This window comes from Terrapene carolina, unplaced genomic scaffold, assembly GCF_002925995.2.
Source record: "Terrapene carolina triunguis isolate 2854851 unplaced genomic scaffold, T_m_triunguis-2.0 Scaffold96, whole genome shotgun sequence".
Lineage (NCBI taxonomy): Eukaryota > Metazoa > Chordata > Testudines > Emydidae > Terrapene > Terrapene triunguis.
This window is the reverse complement of record NW_020664447.1, coordinates 50,560,094-50,582,369: the sequence shown is the minus strand read 5'-3', so window position 1 is coordinate 50,582,369 and position 22,276 is coordinate 50,560,094. Positions and strand designations below refer to the sequence as shown.

At 39.0% G+C, this 22,276-nt stretch overlaps 1 protein-coding gene across 1 annotated transcript in view; it reads left to right on the top strand.

Annotated features, from left to right (window-relative positions):
• The window catches only part of NOVA1 (NOVA alternative splicing regulator 1), a 235,180-nt gene that overhangs the window by 183,733 nt on the left and 29,171 nt on the right, over positions 1–22,276 (top strand). The window contains exons 3-4 of the mRNA XM_024200374.1: positions 3,069–3,235; positions 12,618–12,689. Coding sequence (XP_024056142.1) covers positions 3,069–3,235; positions 12,618–12,689 — 239 coding nt within the window. The remainder of the gene's footprint in view (positions 1–3,068; positions 3,236–12,617; positions 12,690–22,276) is intronic.

Here is a 22,276-nt window from a genome sequence, read left to right as displayed (position 1 = left end):
GTGACTCGTACATAATTATGTGGTCTGCCTATGCTCTGGGGCAACAACCCTGCAAGCAAAGTTCAGCTCCAAGCCCCGGTAGGTTAATGTAGTGTAAGGGTTTTTGTTTGTTTAACCCAATATTTAGCCAGGGCCTGAAATGTGCCTAACAGGTGAAAACAGTCATTTGACCCAGCTCACCCTGTGAACAAAATTATGCAAATAATGCACTATTTGGTTTAGTGTGGTTTAGATTATACTCACCCTCGGGATCAGCATTACCACCATCCCTTGTGTTAGGTGGAAGAAAACATCCTGGTTTTAGGTGACCTTGTGCCCTTTGAAGCATTGTAATGCTGTGAGAAAACCTCAGAAACGATGTCACTGACCATTTGCTCCACATCTTAGCTGACTGTCCCATTAATGCACACAGCCTGCTCAACTGAATGAGTGGACACTTTCCTGTGATCATTTGCCTCCCTTAGTCCATGAGACTGCCCTGGGTTATGCCTTGGGTCAGGGATTGGCAACCTTTGGCACGTGGCCCGCCAGAGTAAGCACCCTGGCGGGCTGGGCTGGTTTGTGTACCTGCCGCGTCCAGAGGTTTGGCCGATCACAGATTCCACTGGCCGCAGTTCGCCGCTCCAGGCCAATAGGGATGGCAGGAAGCGGCGGCCAGCATATCCCTCGGCCCGCGCCTCTTCCCGCAGTCCCCATTGGCCTGGAGCGGCAAACTATTGGCCAGTGGAAGCCGCGATCGGCCGAACCTGCAGACGCGACAGATAAACAAACCGGCCCGGCCCGCCACGGTGCTTACCCTGGCGGGCCGCATGCCAAACGTTGCTGATCCTTGCCTTGGGTTATTAAACACACCACCCTGGGCAGTAGTAGTCCAAGTACTTGTGAGCCCCCTTGCCCCTGCTACAATACTGTCTGTCTTGGGTTCCCTTCCAGTCTCTGGGCTCCCTTGGGGCTGCCTTGCCTGTGTCTGTCCCCTTTCCAGCAAAGGTATAGGCATGTGAGCAGCAAGCAGTACACAACCATGAAACAGTGATTTTTTTTTTTTTTTTTCCTTTGTTTTTTCCCTCTCCCCCTCCCCCCCCCCCCATTTTTCCCTTGCCTTGCTCCCTCCTCCTCCCAGGAGACCCCCGGCTTGCTCCAAGTGAAATGAGAGGAGGGGCCAAACCCATGCTGATGTTTATAACTCCTCATTCCTAGGTGGTGAGTCATCCACCACGCTGACTGCTTTTCCAGCAGCTATATGTTTCCCTTCATCCCACTAGCCAGAAAGCCTTGGCCTGATATCCTGGCCAGCCAGAAACGCCCCCGCCCCCAGTTAAAGTGCAGAGTGGTGACTGTGAGCTTTCCTTGTTATGTTGTACTTGCATATTTTGTGTCCTTGCCAAGTCCCCTTCCCCTGTGAGTGTTTCAGACGCTGTGTCAATCGCTGTGATGCATCATTTTAGTCCACATTATTTTTGTTCTCTGTAATCCAAAAGTAAAATGTATCCTGACATTGTGAGCAGGGATCTGTATTTGGGATTCCTCTAAGCTGTAGTGTCCTCTTGTTTTTAGGGGACATGTTAGTCCCACCAAAGCTAATGTTGTAATACAATTTTCCTCTTAATGGGACTTTTCTAACTTTCTAGTCCTGTTCTGACTTAAAGCTGGTCAGGCAGGTCATCCACATGGAATTTGAAGTCAACAAAGACGAGGGTGGATGATTGTGATGCAAGGTAGAGGGAGAGCCGGAATTGAATTTGAGGGTAAGAGCAACATAGCAGGAGATTGGAAAGAAGACATGGACAGAGTGCTGTTCATGGGAGGAGAAAGAGTAAGGAGGGAGTGACAGGTGGGGTTGGAAGTGACAGAAGCTGTAGCGCAGAAGCCCAATGCCTCTTTCGCAGTCTCTGGAAGACGACTCAGGGTGAGTAATGGATCTAATGGCTGTTTTGCTTAAGGAAAGAAGAACACAAATGATTTATGTACAGAATCGGCTATGTGATTTATTAAAATTTAAAAAAACGGTTACTCTGATGTACAGAATAAATATTTACACTGTCAGGTGGACACTGGACTTTCTGAATATATCCTTCCTGGCATTCACAGCACTGTCTGATTTGATGAACAAGAGCACAAGGGTCATTCTGGAGTCCAGATCTCAAATGTGGCAAGTTCAGCATAAGCCCTCTAAGCCAGAAGAACTCAAACTGTGGTCTGTAGTGAGCTGGATAATTATATAGTGCTGGCTTTTATCATTTCCAGCTGCTAAATCACACTAGAAGACAGATGAAACAACATTAACTATTTTCCTTATGTTGTTTTTGTGTATGTAGTAAGAAATTGTTGTAGTTGTTACAGGGATATTGTATGACATTAGTGGGATGGAAAGTGAACTGGATAGTGAAGAATGAGAGAGGAATTGGTCTTGAAAATAATCTCCATGTTAAGTTGCAGTCCACACTCTGAAAAGGTTTAAAACTGCTGGGCTAAACCAATATATTTTCTATCCAGGTTACTGATCACAGAAATATTTTAAATGTTGATCTTTAGTTTTGCATGTGGTTATATTAATGCTTGTAATAGTTAAATTTTAATAGCATATTTTAGCATACCCGAACACCAGGCCTGAATGGCAAACGCTGTGAATCCAGCTCAGTTGTCTCATTCTTGCTCTTCTTTTCTGTCTGAACTGAGACATTGTTTCTTTAATTTTTACTTACAATACTGTATGTACAGTTTTTTATTCACTTTAAAAGTAACTATAGTTATGTCTAAGCCATATTTGGGCAAGGACCTAGCCAATATTGGCTAGCGTGTTACATAGATATAAGAGCAATATACATAGAAGCTATCCAAAATAATTTTTAGATCATCTAGGCCAATAATTACAATGTTACCATTTGAAATTATCTTTCCATATGTACACTTACTGTGGCAGGCGGGTAAGGGAATTTTTAAATGTTACCTCATAATCAGTATTCAGTAATAATTTAAAATAGGTGTTTTTTTTTTTTTGAGGTGTTGATGAGTCAGTGAGCAAGTGCCTAAGATAAGAATTTATCTAAATAAGGGTCTTCTCTGTACAGGTACTACAGAGCGAGTGTGTTTGATCCAGGGAACAGTTGAAGCGCTGAATGCAGTTCATGGCTTCATTGCTGAAAAGATTCGTGAAATGCCTCAAAATGTGGCCAAGACAGAACCAGTCAGCATTCTGCAGCCCCAGACCACTGTTAATCCAGACCGCATCAAACAAGTGAGTTTTTGGTTGGGAAAACAGAGACACATCAGCTGCTTAGAGTTAACTTCTTTTATAAAGAGCCTTAAATGTTTAACATGTAAAGGGTTTACATTAAATGTGTTTTAGGAGAATGTCAGTGGTTTTATTTTTCTCTACGAATTTTCTGATCTCCTTTTGCTTATAGTTCTGTTCTATATTAAGTTTTTCCTCATTAGTATTTATACATAATATCTTATAAATTCAAACACCATTATATGATATGTATCCTTCATATGCTTCTTTTCTTTATTGTTTCAGGGAACACATTTTTCTGTTTTATTTGAGATTTAAAATATGGGCCTCTCTGTAAATCATTAAGATTTATTACAGTTCAGGAAAAATGGACCCAACAAATTTCCTCACTCTTGTGTTTCAAAACAAATTATTTTTGATTTATTGTTGGGTCATATTATGTACATTGAAAAGACCTACATCATATAGCTGATGCTTGCAAATGTAAAGATCTTTTGTTGTGGGTATTTTCAGCTATTTTAATCTATGCAATTTTTATCATCCTTGAAATGAAGCTTGTATTGGCTTATCTTCAAGTATTAATACATTTTGTGTAACTGTAAGATAGTCACATACAAGGTATAATGATCCAACAGCCTTCTTTTATTGAGTCACATTTTCCAAGAACATTTGAAACTGAGAAAAACATATCCACTAACAAGGCTCAAACACAATGACTTAAGTAACTTTAAATTTATAATTTGTTTGGTATGTTACTTCTGGAGGAGGAGAGAGAAAATTAAATGAACGGGCATTCAGAGGGAAGTTTCTTCTGTCTATCTAAACATCGTGATCATATTGATCATATTGCTGCCCTAGATATCCCAGAAAACCTCCACTCCCCACTACAGTGTAACCTGCTTATACAGGGCAGGGATGAAGAAAAGTCTGTAGGCTTAATGCTTGGGATTACAGAGTTGAGAGTTAGAAAAACCCTTGAATAAAAAACCGTACACCCAATATTGTTTTCTGAATGTAGCCTGTCTCCCCACCCTCAAGCCTCACTTATATAGGCTTGTTTGCTCAAGTTTTCAGACAAATTGCAGGAGGTGTGATGGGTTAAGAGAGGAGGTCCCTTGAGTAGTTGGACTCTAAGCTGTTTAGAGCTTTGTAGATAGTATTGAATATCTTGAATTTCACCTGAAAATTGACTGACATCTTTTGTAGAGTCTGAAGATTGGTGTGATATGTTCTTGCCAGTCCACCTTGTTCAGAAGATGTACGGTTGCTTTCTGCACTTGCTGAACCTTCCAAGCAGCTTTCACAGTTATTTCCAGGTAGAAAGTGTTGCTGTAGCTTATCCAGGAGGCAATAAAATTACTGATGGCAGTTGTAGATTCTGAATAAAGGAGGGAAGAATGAAGTCTTTTGGCCAGCCAAAGATGAAAAAAGGTATTTCAAGTTTCTCTTGTTATCTGGAAATCCAGGCCAAGTTGTTATAAATATAGGACCCTAAAATTAATTCAGTACTTACAATGGCAGCTACTGAATATTCAACTCATTTGAAAAAGGGATCTTGTTTAGTGGCCTAATTTTGGGTGCCAAACTTTAGGCTCCTGTTTTTGAAAATCTTTGCCCCAGAGTCTGTTACCAACATGTTTAAAACTGAATGCCTAAACTCAGGCTCTTAAATACATATTTATGTCCCTAAATAAAACTGAAGTCAATGGGAGATACTGGGGCTCATCATCTTTTGAAAAGAAGGGTACTTTTGTTTTGGTTCCTAAATATGGATTTAGGAGCCTGACTTTAGGCACCCAGGTTTGAAAATGTCAACCTAAGTCCAGGAAGAGCCATTTTGATAATATCTGGGCATAGAGTAATTGTAGACATTGCATATTCCTTAAAAAGATTCTCCCCGTCAATCAGCATCACTTCCTTTATTATCCATATAGATCTTCAGCCAACTGGCTGTCACCCAGTCCCCATATCTGCAGACAAAGAGAATGTAAGGAAATAGCTCCATCTTGGTCAAACAAGAAGTATAAATATAGAGCTAAGTGTTATCAGAGAATCATAGGGTTAGACGGGACCTCAAGCAGAGGCGCTGACTTCCCCAGTTCCCGGGGGGTGCTCGACCCCCTGCCCCCACTCCACCCCTTCCCCCAAGCCCTCACCTGCCCAGCCTCTTCCCACCCATGCCCTGTTCCGCCCCCTCCTCCCACCTCTTAGACTCATAGGCTATGTCTTCACTACCCGCCGATCCGGCGGGTAGCAATCGGTCTATCGGGGATCGACTTACCGCGTCTCGTGAGGACGCGGTAAAATCGATCCCTGATCGCTCTGCCGTCGACTCCGGAAATCCACCTCGGCAAGAGGCGGCAGCGGAGTCGGCGGCAGCGCGGCAGCGGTCGACTTTCCCCCGTCCTCACCGCCAGGTAAGCCGACCTAAAATACGCAACTTCAGCTACGGTATTCACGTAGCTGAAGTTGCGTATCTTAGGTCGGAACCCCGCTGTAGTGTAGACCTAGCCATAGACTCATAGACTTTAAGGTCAGAAGGGACCAATATGGTCATCTAGTCTGACCTCCCGCATGATGCAGGCCACAAAAGCTGACCCCCCCACTTTCCCTTAACTCTGCTGTTGAAGTCTCCAGATCGTGATCTAAAGACTTCCTGCCTCCAGTTCTTCCCCTCCACCCCAGCACCTCCCGCAAACTGCTGAACAGCTGACCATGGCAGGCGGGAGCGCTGGGAAGGTGAGGGAGGAGCTGCCCCGCAGGGCTGCTGGTAGGTGCTGAGCACCCACAGAGTTGGCACCTATGACCACAAGGGTCATGTAGTCATGCCAAGATACAGAATTTGTTGTATCTAAACCATCCAAGACAATCTGTATGCAGCATTGATGATTGCAGACAACCCCACCTCAGGACCTATCTGTAGCTTCTCATAATCTCTGAACAAAAAGGGTGACAAGATTGGCCTTGTGTGACTTCACTGCTGAGATGCCTTAAGGAGGAAGAGGAGTCAACGATCTACCATCCTCTTGGATCTCTATGAACAGAATGACTTTAAAGCTGTGCTTCCAAACCTTGCCAGATCTAGCAGTATTTGAAAGCACATCTGATCTTTATTCATTGCTCTGAGAAGATCATTGACTGTTGAGGCTAATAGCATTTCTATGCCATATCTAGGTCTGAAACCTGACTTGCTGACATTCTCAAAATTAGAAGACGCCAGATGCAGCTGGTGTTGGTCCCCACTACACACTCAATGATTTTTCTTTTAAAAGATTTACTCTTGTTGTTATTACAGGATTAGGCACCTGGCGAAAGCTGGCGAGAACATTAGTGTTAAGAAATGGTTAATTAAGCAGACACATCATAAAATCTCATCCCATGTTTTTATATGCCAATTATTTGAGTGTCTTCCTGTTCGCTTAGGCCTATGTTGGTATAACTTGTCACTCACGGGTGTGAAAAAACCATCCTTCTGAATGACATAAATTAAACTGACATAAGCACTCGTGTGCACATGCTATGGTGACAGAAGAGCTTCTCCTGCTGACATAGCTTCTGCTGCTCATGGAGGTGGTTTTATTATGCCGACGGGAGAGGTCTCTCCCATCGTCATAAAGCATCTTCACCAGACACACTGCAGCAGCGCAGCTGTATTGGTACAACTGCGCCACTGCAGCGTGGTATGTATAGACATGGCCTTACTCTGTTTTATTGGTATATCCAGGGGAGACATGGGTGAAGAAGGGGGGGCTAGATCTTACCATTTTCCTCCATTATTATAACAGGTTGCGGGGCAGGTGCAGGAGGGGAATGCTAACTCCTGCCTTTTTCCTTTATCCTCTTCCCCCAAGCCCTGGAGAGGTTCCTGTGCTGCAAAGTTATGCTCCCAGCCCTTGCCATTCCCAAAGGGCTCATGAGATGCTCTTTTTCAGGTAACATACCAGAGCAGGACTTTCTCTTGTTTTGTGAACAGGCCCTCATGGGGGATCATAAACCCTTCCAAGAGCTTTTTATTTTTTATGATATCCCCTTTGGATAACTACTAATCCTCATTTTAGCCATGTAAAGTGAAAGTCAAGGATAAGACAGCATTTTAAAACCTTTCATAAATGTCTGTGTGCATATATTAACTTTGGTCCTCTTTCTCTCTTACCTTTCACCCAGCATAGTTATTTACATTAGTGCAGATTGAGTGCAAAGTGGGTGGTGAAACACTACCAGCTCAGAACTGAAGTGCTTTACACCCACTTTGCATAGGTGCAAAGTTACAATGCAGTGGGAAGTCAGATCTTCAAATTGTAATATCAACAAAATAACTTCTCTATGCTCTGGACTGTGATTAATTAGCTAATATTAATTATTGCGTAATCAAAACAAGCTTTTAAAAATCTATAGTTATGTATTTACATAACAGACCCTAAATTTTAAAGATACTTCATGATTATTATGTTGCCTCACTAGAGTCACATGTTAAGAGTTTGTAATAGATTAAAAAAATAATAAACGGCAAAGTGAGCAGTTGCAGGGGAGACCCCTTCTGGCACTGTAGAAAGCATACTAAGCCAGTCTTTCAGGTCCTCCAGCACAGTGATGTGGTGGAATCTTGCACAGCAGCTTTGTCCCTTGCCTGGTTTTAGTTGCTCAAACTATTCTGCCCTTAATTTTCATCAGCAATGGAATTCAAAATGATAGTAAAGAAGTGTAAAAACAGACCTGTTGATTTAAGCAATTTAAAATTAAACCACAGAAAGTACGTTCACATTATTTTAATGATGCTTAAAAGTGTGGACTTTAAAAAAAGGCTGAAACTCAGTCTGTCTTTAAGCTTGTGTTATGCAAGATCACCATTGTTTGGCAAGCCCTGCCATAGCCAGCTACAAAGTGGTAAACTGCATGGAGTTTCAACTTTAAATTTGAATGTACTATTTCTTTGTGGTGTTGTCATGGCTTTACCATTGTTTAACTGTGGTATTTTATTTAATTTTCTGCCTTTTTTCCCCATTATAAAAAACGAAAACAACCACCTACTATGGCACTAAGAGTTAAAGTATTGAACAGTTAACTCACTCAGTAGAATACTCGTGATCTGGAAGGTAAATATTTAATCTTATTTTTAAAATAATATTTAGGACAAGAGTGTGCCAGTTAGGCACAGCTCAGCATTAAGTGAACTGTGGAGACTCCCCACCTCAGGAAAAAGTCTCAGAAGGCCTCCCTGAACACAAAGGGAGTGCACCCACTGCTACTGTAGCCAGCCAACTCCTTGCTCAAGGGTGTGAAGTATAGGTGTGTTACCGCTCTGTCTTCCTCCTACCTACTTTAGGATGTTATGCACCTAGAGGGACAGGGCAAGAGAGAGAGAAATCTCAGAACAAAGTGCAATTCTGTGTGAGCCACCTAAGGATGAAAACACTTCTTGTATTCTCCCTAAATGCTGCACACTCTTGTGTGTGTCAGGCAGAACCTGGCTGTTGGTCAGTAAACCTTTTTTACTTTTTACTTTTGGAATCACTCTCTTCTAGGAGCACAAAAATATCTTATTACCTGTAAACATAAAATATAAGAAAGGCCATAAAATTTGGGAACAAAGACAAAAAACTCACTCTGGCTTGGACATTGTTAGTGAAGTTTTAGCTTGCTTCAAAATTTTATAAGCTCTTTAAAATGGTGTAGAGTAGAAATTCTGACTGGCCTTTTACTATAGCCTTGCTAGAGGGCAGCCTATAATTACTGGAGAGCTTCGGTAATAGTATGAATGTTTCAGTCTTGAAAATTGAGACTCCTTAATGTAAGATCATCTTATAATTTCTAATCACTTTATAATTCTCATTCCCAGAAGCCTAATAACTTCTAAATTCAAGTGCTTGCCTAATGCAAAACCCTCACTAAGTTTTTAAAATTATTCTACACTATGTAGTAATTCAAAATTGAATTATTTCCAACTTTCATTAATAAGCAATTCTGTCTAAAAGTCTATTTTGCAGATTTCTTGTAAAGCACTTCAAGACATATAGATGAAACATAGTTTCCATTAATATGAAAGGAAATGATTTGTAAAGTAACCCAAAAAAACAAAACCCACCAACTTGCCTCTTTCTTTCTGAAAATTCTTATTCACAGTTGTATTCTTTAGGAAATAAATAGATGGTTCACATAAATACATATAACATTTATGTTATTTAAAGAGAATCATATTGGTTTATTTTGATGAAAAAGGTTTTGTTTGTATGTCTAAAAAAATGCTATCTGATTATATAGTATGCACATCTGTGAAATCTTTATTAAACTGTGTTATCCAGTTTGTAAGTGACCTTTTCTCCATGATGCACTTGAGAGATATGTGATCTGAAAAACAACTGGAGTTAAAGAGGGTTGAGCATGGGGAAGATGGCTACAAAATATGCACAATGTACAAATTTAGAATCTAGTCCCGCTCCCATGGATCTTAATGGTACAGAATCAGGCTCATTTTTTAATTGAAACATATTTGACAAAATTGGAGGCTGCATGAGTTAAGAAATCCTGTTTCTGTGAGGACATGCATTAGTTTCTTGCATTATTTACTGTATGAAAAAGAAAATAGTGGTTATGACAGTAACCACAGAAACAGCCCCTGCCTCAGACACAAAACACTTTGATTTGAAAAGCAATTTGCTATACATAATTTTGAATATTTTGTCAATGGGGTGTGTGTGTGTGTGTGTTTATGGAAAAATGTTTATGCCCGTTTTGATGCTTGTTTATTAACAATTGTTTTGTATTCAACTGTTCTTACCTCTTTTCATTGTATCGTAAAGAAGTTTTTGAGAAAATAAAATAGTGGAGTGCTTCTATTATGGGGAATGTTCTGGTAGGTTCAGTAGACAGAATACTTGAAATGTTAGCTTTCCTTTTTTTCTACTGCCATATTTTTTCTGCTTTCAGGAAGGTGAATGTTGTTATTAAATAAGAATTTTGTATATTCCAGCTGTTTTGTGTAACCTGTACTACTGGTAAACGGGGTATTTCCCAGTATTAAATTGTTCCTATTTCCACATAAATGCAATAGTTGTACTTGCTGAATTCTCTCCATGTATGTTAGACAGCAGTTTTAAAACCTCTTCTGATTAATTAGTGTTAGAATATAAAGAAACAAAACACACACAAATTAATGTTGGTGACACAAACCATCAGATGCCAGAAATATCACAATTGATGCCGGTAGTCAAAAAGTCTAATCTTCATCTTGGATTCTGAAGTGTCTGTAAAATGTTTTTTGTTCTTTAAATACGTTTTAGGTCGAGAACTTTAATATTCAGTTTAGTACAGGACACTTTTGGCATGATGAGTTACAGCCTCTTTACTCCCCACTCCCCATCCTGTTTCATAGTGGTAATGTAGATTTTTAACTAGACTGATGAAAATCAGCGCATTATGATCCACAACTTGGATTAAATTTTGCCCTGAGTTACACTTATGCAATCTCATTAAACCAGAAGGGTTGCATTGGTGTAATTGACCACAGTTAGCTCTGGTAAAATCCACAATTCCTTTTAAAAATAATTCTATCCCAAACAAAGATATAGGATAAACAAAACCATATACTATAGAGAAAGATGTGGGGGAATACTTAATAATTGATCTGTTTTTCTTTACAATATTTCCTGGTTTCTCCAGGTTTACATAATTTAGCAGAGCCCTATTATTTTTGAGGGAGCACATGGCAGTATGTGCTGTATTAGAAGCCTTTTGATAAAGCCCTAGCTGATGCTTAGGATAAATTATTTTTGTTTATGGTGAGTCGAAGGTATGAAATAGGAGCCTGTTTATTTATTCACATTTCTGTTGCTTTTCTGATGGCTTTATTTACAAATATATTCTGAAAATGTAAAATAAAGAGCTCTACACTGCTCTGCATGTAGGCCCAAATATTTAACACTGTATGCACAAAATGCCTGATGCATATCTATCTGCAAGCAGTAGTCTGCCATTGCATATAACTTTCTGCATACACACAATCTCAACTTGCTCACATGCATTATGAGGTTTTGTTAGTGCTAAAGTATGTACACACTTTTAAAAATGTGGGTTATACTTTTTAGGACTGTAAATGAATGCAAATACCAAAAATTATGAAAGTTTACAAGTTTTGCTTTATTTCTAAGTAGTTCTGGTTATTAATTGTATGACAATATTAGGCACTAGGGTTGTCAATTTTGGTTGGACATGTTCCTGAAGATTTCATCACATGACATAATCTTTCATTAAAAGTTAATCTTTAATTCCTGGAGACTCCAGGACAATCCTGGAGGGTTGTCAACCCTATTCTACAGTATTTAAGTCCTTATTTCTCACACTAATATTGGTGTACTTTCAGATTTTCTAAGATATTTGAACATTGTTAAGATGTTCCAGAAAGTCTGATTTGAATGAGTATTGTATATTATGTCTTGAAAACTGAAATCTGACATTCTCACTACATTTATATAAAAAAGTTAATCTAGTAGGAACTAATATGTTTGAGAGTTATGTATCTAAATATGTACATTTTAAATAGAGCAGTGCTTTTTGATAACAGATGTGTTCAAGTATTAATTTTAAGTATATGTCTATTTAGGAAAAAACATCAATAAATATGACTTCTCATTCTTTTTTGTGTTAATTTTGAACACAGGTTGGTGCTGCATTATTAACCTTTGCCCTTATTAAATTAATGATCTTTGAACACTAATGATAAATATATCATAGTAAATTGTTGCGATGCCGTTAGTTGCATGTTCATCCATCATAAGATTGATGTTTACATTTTTCACACATGGCTCTTGATTAAAAAAATCAGTGAATATTTTAGCAGTTTCTTTTATTGTTAAAAAACCTTCAGTAGCTGCGATTTTAATTGTTTTAAGATATGGATCAAATATTTTATGAAATTTAGTTTCTTGGATATAGTCAGCATACAGAGTGAGTGAATAATTTAATGCCAAAATAAACTTCACCACTTCTTCCCAGCACTAGCCTTGTTTGCTGATAGAAAGTTTTAGTGTGCTCATTGAACTTGCTGGAATTTTTATTTACTTTAGTCTTTTTATGTACCCCAAGAAGAGGAGTGAGAAAAGAAAATATTCATGTGGTCAGCATATCTTTTAGTATTTATGTGAGTTCACCATCTTGATTTCAAGTCATGAATTTGTTTTTACACACATATGCATGCATATTTACATGCATTACTTATTTATTCAATTGACCTTAAATTCCATTAAGTTCCAATGAGTAGGAGAAAGATTTTAGTCTTAGGCTTTATTTTAATTTTATTTTTCTGGTTACATTACTTTTGTTTGTTTATTTTTTAACTGTTCAGTCTAAGGCTTGTAAAGGTTGATTTGCTCCTGAACTGCTTTGTTCCCAGACATTGCCATCTTCCCCAACTACCACCAAGTCCTCTCCATCTGATCCCATGACCACCTCCAGAGCCAATCAGGTACAGTATCATCCTATCATCTACACCATACTTTTCACGGGTGACAGCTTGCAAACTGGAGAAAAAGATATGGTGGGTTAAGGATTTATTCGTTCATTCACATATATACACCCATAATCATAGATATCTAACGCTGTTGCATAAAGAACACTTTTCAGAACTTGGAAAATTAAATGGAAAAATCATTCTTCTCTAAATATACTTTTAATTTTTAAATCTCTGATAGTAAAATAGACTCTAAAATAGTAATGTTATTATTTTTTTAATCTTACTATTTTAACGTGTATTTGCAGGGTGTGTATTTGTGTATCATGAGTGCAGTAATTGTCTGTGTGTGTATGTTTATGTGTATGTATATACGCACACACATATGTAGTCTCTGGATCCCTTGTAAAATAGAATGGAATTATCCCTAAAACCATATTTAAATAAATGAATGTGATATTAGGAATGGTATATATTTAATTTTGTTTTTTAATTGTGACTTGTATGTAATGTAGAGGTATTAGTATTTAAACAAATTATGTAGTAAAATAAATTAATTTGGAAGTAAAATTTAATGATGAAAAATAAAGTAAAATTAAGTCTATTTTAAAACATTTTTAATTACACATTCCTTTGAGGTTTGATTACTTCTAATTTGGTTCTTATTTTTTAAAATGCAGATACTGTAATATTATCAGTAAATTATTTTATCAGACTGTTTTATTTTTCTTTGAACTGGGTAATATGTGCAGTTCGTTATTCACATAATCATCATATTGTTTATATTGTTGCTTTACTCCTTTATGTAAAGTTCCAAGTTACTTACTGACCTTCATACTATCCAGATTCAGGCATAGCAGTTATTCAGTGGCTGATTTTAAGATATACCTGTGAACTGTTGAGGCTAAAAATACCCTGTATGTATTTTAATATTTACATTCAATGTGTTCATTTTAACACATACTTTGTTTATTTATGTCAGCTTCTCTTGAGATCTCGTGCAAATTTTATTCAAATCTCAAGAAGGGTTTTTTTTTTGACAGCAAGCTGTTTTTTCCCCACAGATAATTAACATACCTCTGAATGATTGGTGCTAGAATAACTTGTGATAACTACATTAGAACTTGTGTGCTGTGTAAATAACCAGGCTCAACATATAGCAGTGCATTAAAATTATATATATAATATTTTGATCATTATAAGAGAATCTTATGAATGTGACATCTGGCACAAAAACATGATGAAATTTATTTTCAGGGAGAAATTTTATAGATAGAAGGAAGGAAGCTTTGGTCAGAGAACTATATATGGTACTATTCCACGGGTTGATTTGAAACTCTTGAAACTCTTGTATATAGCCTGCTGCCACTCCAGCAGTGATTATTTGACTTCATCAGTTAAAAAACAAAGATAAAAGGTTAGCATAAAAGGTTCTTTATGAACACCGTGTTCAGCATTTCTTCTTTCTGTATCTGAATGTTAGACTTATATGTACATTAATTAAAAAGTATTTAAAATATTGAGCAAACTATTATTATGCTATTTTAATTGTCTCATTGCTTGCTTGCTTTCTTTCTGTCTTTTTCTTTCTTTCTTAAGAGGCTACCTGATAATTGTTGTAAGGCCAAGCATTCATTGTTTGCAGGGCAAAAAAGGAGTGTTTATTTAACAGGAAACATGATTTTGTGCATGTTGATTCAATAGCATCAGAGATGTACCTGCTTTGGATCTATTTCTTGAAGTTTGAACTATCCAAGATTTAGCTTAGAGTATCAGTATACAAAAAATAAATGTGTGTTTACCTATTTAAAATGTTTTGCTGATCTTCTAGAAAAGTTGGTCTATGTGGAAGAGTTTTCTAATAAAATCAAGTGCTGTATTGAATATTCAAACCGGAGGACAAATATCTATGTTTCTGTGTCCTGTCCACACTTCACATTACATTGTTAAATATATTTTATTCATAACCTGTTTTGCTATTTAGTTCTTATATAAATAATCAGAATCTCTTTTGGACAGTATTTAAAAAGGTGTAAATGAAGAAAGATATGAGAACCAAAACTGATGCCTGGAGCTGTATTTATCATTAATTTTGAACATTCTTATTAGTTTATAATTATTTTATCCCCCACAGTATTTCTTAGTGCTGTCTATCCATTTCAGCAGGAAGCATGTGGCACATGATAAGGCAATTAAGTCAAGGCTTTGCTGTTCATTCTGGTGATAAGTGACGTAGCTGGCAATTGTTTCTAGACTGTAGCAGTGATTAACATTCAGCACCAGTATATCGACAAGTATCTGCACTGCGGCTGTCACATGAAAATAGGTTCCAGCATGGTAATCTCAAACCTGTCAGTAGTTGTGTAAGTAACCACCACAGGAGGACTGGAGAACAAAACAAATGTTTGTTTTGATACACTGCTGTAGTTGTGATGATTCTTAACTTCAAGTAACTGTATAGATATGTATATTCTCACAAAACATTATGTAAAGATAACATTAAGCAGCTGTTTTAATTGGACAAAAGTCAGGAAATTCAGAGTCAGGGTTGAAACTGCATACACAATATATGCTGTTGTGCAGTTCTTATGAGATTTAAGATCACCCACTTTTCTTAGAGTTTTTGAAATAACACAATATCAAACATTATACTCAAGATCAACAGGGTGACTTAAGCAGGACCTGAATAAGGATTCATCCTGGGGAACGATGGGCATGGGTTCTGCCTACGTCAGGGGAAGGCTACTTTAAACTGGGGCAGAGGGCTCCTTAGGAGTCGTACTGGGGGAGACTACCCAGGGATATGCAGTGGATGAGCTCATCTCTTGCATGCTGTTTCCCTGCTCACTGTGGGAGCTGCCAGCAAACTCATGTTTCCTGGCAGAGCTTGCGTTATGGGCAGCTTATACTTGTGCACCCTGTCCTCGTGCACACTTTCAGCTAGTAGAAGCCAAGAACCTGATTTTTGCCAGCAGACACTAGGGTGACCAGATGGCAAGAATAAAATATCAGGACACATGGACGGGGAGGGCAGCCACAGGCTCACAGCCCCCACTGAAGCCATGGGGGAGGGAGACGCATAACCCAAGGAAGCTGCATGTCGGGGGCGCACAGCCCCGGCTAAGGCCCCTGCCGCGGGTTGGAGGCGCACGGCCCCAACAGCAGCCCCCAGCCACAGTCCTGCCACAAGCCGTGGGTTCAGAGCGCACGGCCCTCGGTCTGGCCCCCGCCACAGGTCGGGGGTGCATGGCCCGGCCCCTGCCGCAAGCTGCGGGTCAGGGGCACACTGCCTCGGCTCTGGCCCCTGTCACAAGCCACGGGTTGGGGGCACACACGGCCCCAGGTCCCGCCGCAAAGTGTTTTTTTTTTTTCAGAGCTGGGGAAAGGGGTTGGGGCATGGGAGGGAGTTCAGGGTGCTGACTCTGGGAGGGAGTTTGGTTGCGGGCTGGGTGTGGGCTCAGGCAGCTCCCCAGAAGTGGTGACATCTCCCTCTGGTCCTAGGCAGAGGCGCAGCCAGGCGGCTGTGCGTGCTGCGTCTCCTGCAGGCACTGCCCCCGCAACTCCCATTGGCTGCAGTTCCCGGCCAATAGGAGCTGCAGAGCAGGTGGTCATGGCGGGGGCAGCACGCACATCCCATCTGGCCATCCCTGCATCTAGGACTAAGAGGGAGATGTCACCACTTCTGGGGAGATATGCGGAACCAAGTAGGGAGCCTACCAGCCCCGCGCCAACCAGAAGCCTGGCAACCTTATAATATCAGGACAAATGGCATCCCGATTGTACATCGGTCGGGAAGCGGGACAAAGAGTTAAATATCGGGACAGTCCCGATTTTATTGGGACGTCTGGTCACCCTAGCAAATGCCAATAGAACCCTTGCAACAAATCTGGTCTATTTTATTTCCACCTTTGAATATTTTGTTTTTTGTCAATTTAAATTAGATGATTACCACTTTTTTACATGATAATCTTTCTAAGAGTTGTAATTCTTTTATGTAATTATCTATTTATGAATTATCGCTATTTTTCTATTTAGCTTACAGTAATGGCTAGTAATGGCTATGTGTCAATCAGCAGTAAGCAGAGATTCTCTAAAATGGTTTTTGCACAGTGTAACATGGCAAATCCTTCAGACCTGTTACTGTGCGGTATTAATTGAATTGCCATGGATACAGCAGAAACCTAAAAGATGTTTGTTGCAAGAAGCTATACATCTGCAATTGCTATTGTTAAAATGCATTGCTTATATTATCTTATCAGAGTGCCCATGGGCATTTATCCATATTAAAAACTAATGAACTGCAAAATTTCAGTTTGAAAAATAAAAAGCCAAGGATGTTAAAATTCGTAGTACGCAAAAAGCATTTGAAACTTGCCTCTTCTGAATGTCTATCATGTTAAAAGGCATCACCCAATTTTCCTATTTTTATTTATATTACTTTTATGCTGAGAATTTAAATTTTGCCCGAATGTGAACTTTGTCAGCCATGTTTATAGTGGAAATGTTGACAGATACTGAAGGACAGCAGTAAAATTGCACTGCTATAATAAATGTTCCTGAAATTGGAGGAATATAGCTTTACTTTTATTTATCAAAAGAAAGAAATCAATTTTACTTCTCTGCAGTATCCTTCAGGTGGGCGATTATTTTTCAGGGTGATGAATAATGCCATAAACATCATATTAAAACGGTTGATTTGAGGGCTTTTCCACCCCGAAGACCTGTAAAAAGATACAATTTTAATAGTTGTGTTAACAATTATTAAATAGCAGTAAAGTAACAAAAGTATTTCTCAAACGTGTTATATGATATTTTGCTTTGTTTATGAGATTATTTCTAATTTATTTGACATGTTTTACAGATGCACATTTATTTTAGTTTAAAAAAAATAAATTCTGTACGTGTAGTCTGCTCTGTAGGGGGGCAGTATATAAGTGTAGCACCCAAGGAACAACAGCACAGGGAAGTAATTATGCATCAGAAATGTACATTCCTTCCCTAGTTCCTCCTTGCTCCACATGCACAGCAATCTGCACTGACCAGAGAAGCTGGTCCACTCTCCACCTCTCTCATCCCTCATGCTCTGTGGAAGTAATGGGCTTGCAACACATGCTTACCCCTAGAGATTCAGAGTCATGGTTCAGGAATACCACACATGGGTTAAGCAGGGATGGTCTTACCCATCCTCATGGGCTAACACAGGTGCATAGGCTGGGTCATGATTTGGCCATTCTATTAAAAACTACTTTTATCAATCTAATAAATAGCCTTCAAGCTCTTTGTACCCAGTTATATTTTAAAATAGTGCACTGATTTTATCACTGGTGATTTATAGTTATATCATCAGATCATCTATTTTACTTCCGTTTTGTTAAAAATAATATAGATTAATATGGGTTACGTACAATGATATGAAGTCAGTGCGGTACCAGGTGGATGCAAGGATCTGCCCATTCATTTCTCAGGGCCTAAGACTCTTCGGGGCCATTAACTTAGTCTTCGTGTGTGTTTGTACAGTGCCTAGCATAATGGAGCCCTGATCCTGCTTGGGGCATCTGGTCTCTGCAATGAATATATTAAATAATAATAAATCTCAATCCTGATCTCTCAGCCCCAGCCTAATCTACCCAGAGACGTGACCTAAAATGCCTTACATATAAATTTATTGGGAGTTTGTGAAGTTGAACAAAAGACTGAAGTGATTAATCATATGGTATTGGATAAGAGAAATTGAATTCTGACCTTCAGGAAGTGGGTAACTGCTTGAGTACAGAGTTGTGGGCAAAGAGAGATTGGAATCACCATCCTTCAGTAATGCTGCAAGAGAGACTGGTAAGAACTAGTGTGGCATAGGAGATAGCAGATGACCTCAAGGGTAGGAATCAGTTATATTATAGCACCCACAAAATCAAACAGGCACATGTGAGTTGAAATAAGCTTGTATCCAGAAGTAGCTTTGCTCATGGCATGTGTTACCACAAACTACTTTCTTATAGTTGAGAAATGAAAATAAAAGTATATTTGTAAAAATGAAAACAGACTGTTCATAACACTGAGAGCCTAATAGTTACCCTTACATTAGAAATACATCATTTGCAATCTGGAAATCCCATCACTTCTGAGGCTAATTTCGTGCTTCTGATTCTGAGAGAATGGGGCTGATTTTCTTCTGTGACAGAGCAGGAGGGCACAGGGGTGCCAGTTCCAGCTCCCTGATTCTCTGAGCCAGCCCAGTGCTGATGATGCATAGCACTGTGTAGGCAGCTCTAAGATCTGTTACTGTAGTAGGGTAATTTAATGGACCTTATGTCACTGGAGGATTGCCATAGTGGAGAATTTCTTTGCCGTGCCTCTTACCCATCCCTGTATGCCCTTATGTGACCCTTATGCCACCTGAATTGTGCAAGAAGAGAACCTGCCCCAACGTACCATTACAAATCAATCCCACTATCTGTGATTAGCAGGATATATGAAATAGGATAGTTTCTGCCCATATCATTGTAACCACACCGAGCACATTGTAATACATGGAAAGGAACTCAGTTTTCATAATTTCCGAAGTAAGGCATGTAGTTAATTTGTTTATATATATATCTTGTATATAAACATACACTGTAAAGATTAATTAACTAATCAGTTTGTAGATTAGAATATGTTATATTTGATATATGACTCTGTGTAATCAATATGATGTCTGCAACACCCTTCTGGAACCCACTCTTGTGGGTTACTTGCCACTATCATTTGAGTGATAAGTAGAACTGACAGAGACAGTCTCATTTTGTAATAGTTACAGCACAGGACTGGCAGTTAGGAACTCCTGCTACATGGATTCTAATTCTGACTCCATTACTAACTACTTGTTTGGCATTGTGCAAGGCACTTAGCCTGTGTTTCCAAATTTCCTAATTTGTAAACTGGATGTAAAAGTACCGGTTTACATAACCCATAGGAGATTAGGAGATCAGGATTAATTATCTGATAGTTAATTTCTATAAACTATAAGTGTTGGGCATAATTATTGTTACAAAAGTTTCAGTATCAAAGATATGTCCCAGCCTGTCTTCCATGTAACCCAGTGTCGTTGTACCTAACTGTAGAGTGATTTGCGGTAATCCTGCTCTTATTAACTGACTGAAACATATTAAATTGTACAAAGGTAATCCCTGAAGTACCCCCTTAACTCTTACCAGTGAGTGAGGCTGTCTCAAACACCCTGAATATATGTCTTCTCTAAGAGAGGGGGAGCGAAATGGGGAGAAATCTTTGATTTAGTCTTTTGTTATCATTATGATAATGGTACTGAGTTCTGTTTCCAACTCTGACACAGACTTTCTGTCTGACTATGGGTAAATCATTTGACCTCCCTGTTCCTCAGCTCCCCAGCTTTAAAAGAGAAGTGAATTGTTAACTATCTGTCTCTAAAATATTTTTAGATAGGAGGTCATTAGAAGTGCAAAGCTATTATTATTATTATACTTTATTTGATCAGAATATGTGCCCAGATATTGTCCCTGTGGGAAGTACAGAGAGCAATTAGACAGATATTGACCCTTTCTCACCATATCAATCTAGTAGTAACAAGTACAGAACAGCTGTGGGAAAGTGTGTTTAGTCCCAGAAGACACTAATAAAATCAAAGAAACCCAGGTCATTCTCACAACAGTGATACACCGTGTGAGAGGGGCTACCCTTAATGGGTATCTAATCTATTGTATTTCTAATGCACCTATCACCAGAGGATCAAGTACGGCAGTTAAATAATAAAAAAAGAGAAAATCTATTTGTGGATGGATTACTCTAATTAATGTTGTTGTTATTCAGACCATGTGTTACTCTCTCAGACAAGCACGAGTATATCTGGAAATATTTATGAACTCTGGAAGTTGAACAAATTCATACCAGAAATTTGTAATTTGCTATTAATCATTCATTATTTTCCTGTTGAAAAGTTTGTCATTGAATAAGGAAGCAGAAACAATATCATATGACTAATCACACACTGTGAATTGTGAATAAAGAATAATGCAGAAGTTGTAGTGAATGGTTCGTGGAGCACTTGGGGTCTAAAGAGGATTTGTCCAAATCAGATATCAGAGATATCAGCTCAGGAATTATTCACAATCCCCTCATCTTGCTCCCTCCACCCCACCTCTACTCTGATATAACGCTGTCCTCAGGAGCCAAAAAATCTTACCGCGTTATAGGTGAGACCGCGTTATATCGAACTTGCTTTGATCTGCCAGAGTGCGCAGCCTCGCCCCCCCCCCCCCGGGGCGCTGCTTTCCCGCGTTATATCCAAATTCGTATTGTATCGGGTTGCGTTATATTGGGGTAGAGGTGTATTTAGTTTGAAAAATCCTTTTTCACCATTTCTGGTATCTAGGCATTTCACGATAGCTGCACCCTTCAGGCAGGCTATCTGTCTGTCTGTTGGGCCATCCATCTGTGTTCTTATATCATAGCCATTATTGTGGTATCTGAGCACCTTACATATCTATTAAAGTGAACACAAAAAGATACATTCTGTTCCAAAGGGCCTGAGGTTCATGTCTGTTCTGATTATTTCTGGGAAAGTGTCCTATAGTTGTGGTGGGCCAATTGTTGAAACTGTTTTGTCTCCTGAACTGGAATTCAACACATACAATCTCATAGAATGGGTTGGTCCCTCACTTAACATGAGCCAGACCTAAGGAGAGCTTTGAAGATATAGATCAGAAACTTGAATTTGAACAGTTATTCAAGTTCATGTTCTCAGTTCTTTTCCTGTCCCAAATTCAAACACTGTCTTTCATCTATTTGCAAGACACTATCACAAGGAACATTTAACACACAGGGGAAGGGAAAGGATCTGTCTAAACATTGCTGTTCTAGTGGAAAGTTATACATTAAAGGGATCTTAAAGCCATAATTCTAACCTCCACTTACTCCAAGTAGGCCTACTTTGTACATACTGTGTAGTGTTCTGTAAACATGTTGTGGCCTCTGCCCCAGTTTTCAATCTGAAAATGAAATAATTGGTGAGGGTTTAACCTTCCAACATAATAGCTATGTTTAACCTTCCAAATAAGAGCTTTTCTCTTCAGTAAACCTGTATATTGTTCTATGTTTGCTGTAGAATATGAAAAGTGGATTTCATTTGGTGTTTGCATAAATTCCATGGTCCATTTAGTTAGAATCTGGATATTCTTCAAAGAAGTATTGATATATAGGTCTTGCCATCAGTGCTGTCTGGTGGTGGTCCACTTTATTTGGGTAGCTTCCCTCATTAGCGGCCCAATTAGGCATGCCATTCCTACCAGGAATCTAAACCTAGTCTTTCACTCCTTCTAGTCCCCGTTTAGGCCACTGAGCTCCCCGTCCCCATCTCTCCCCCTGTCTTTCCTCTCTTAAAATGCTATTTTTGTGGTCAGTGTCTGAGAAAGGATTTGGGAAGCAGAAAGCTCTGTCTTTTTGATCTCCAACCTTTGAAAGCCCTCTCTATCCTAAAAGTTTTAACTGAGTTCATAACCCATTAGTTCTGTGGTTGCCTTTAAAAATATGATTTGTGTCCCCACATACCATGGTTAATACCAGTACTTGATTAATAACTGGCAGCTAAT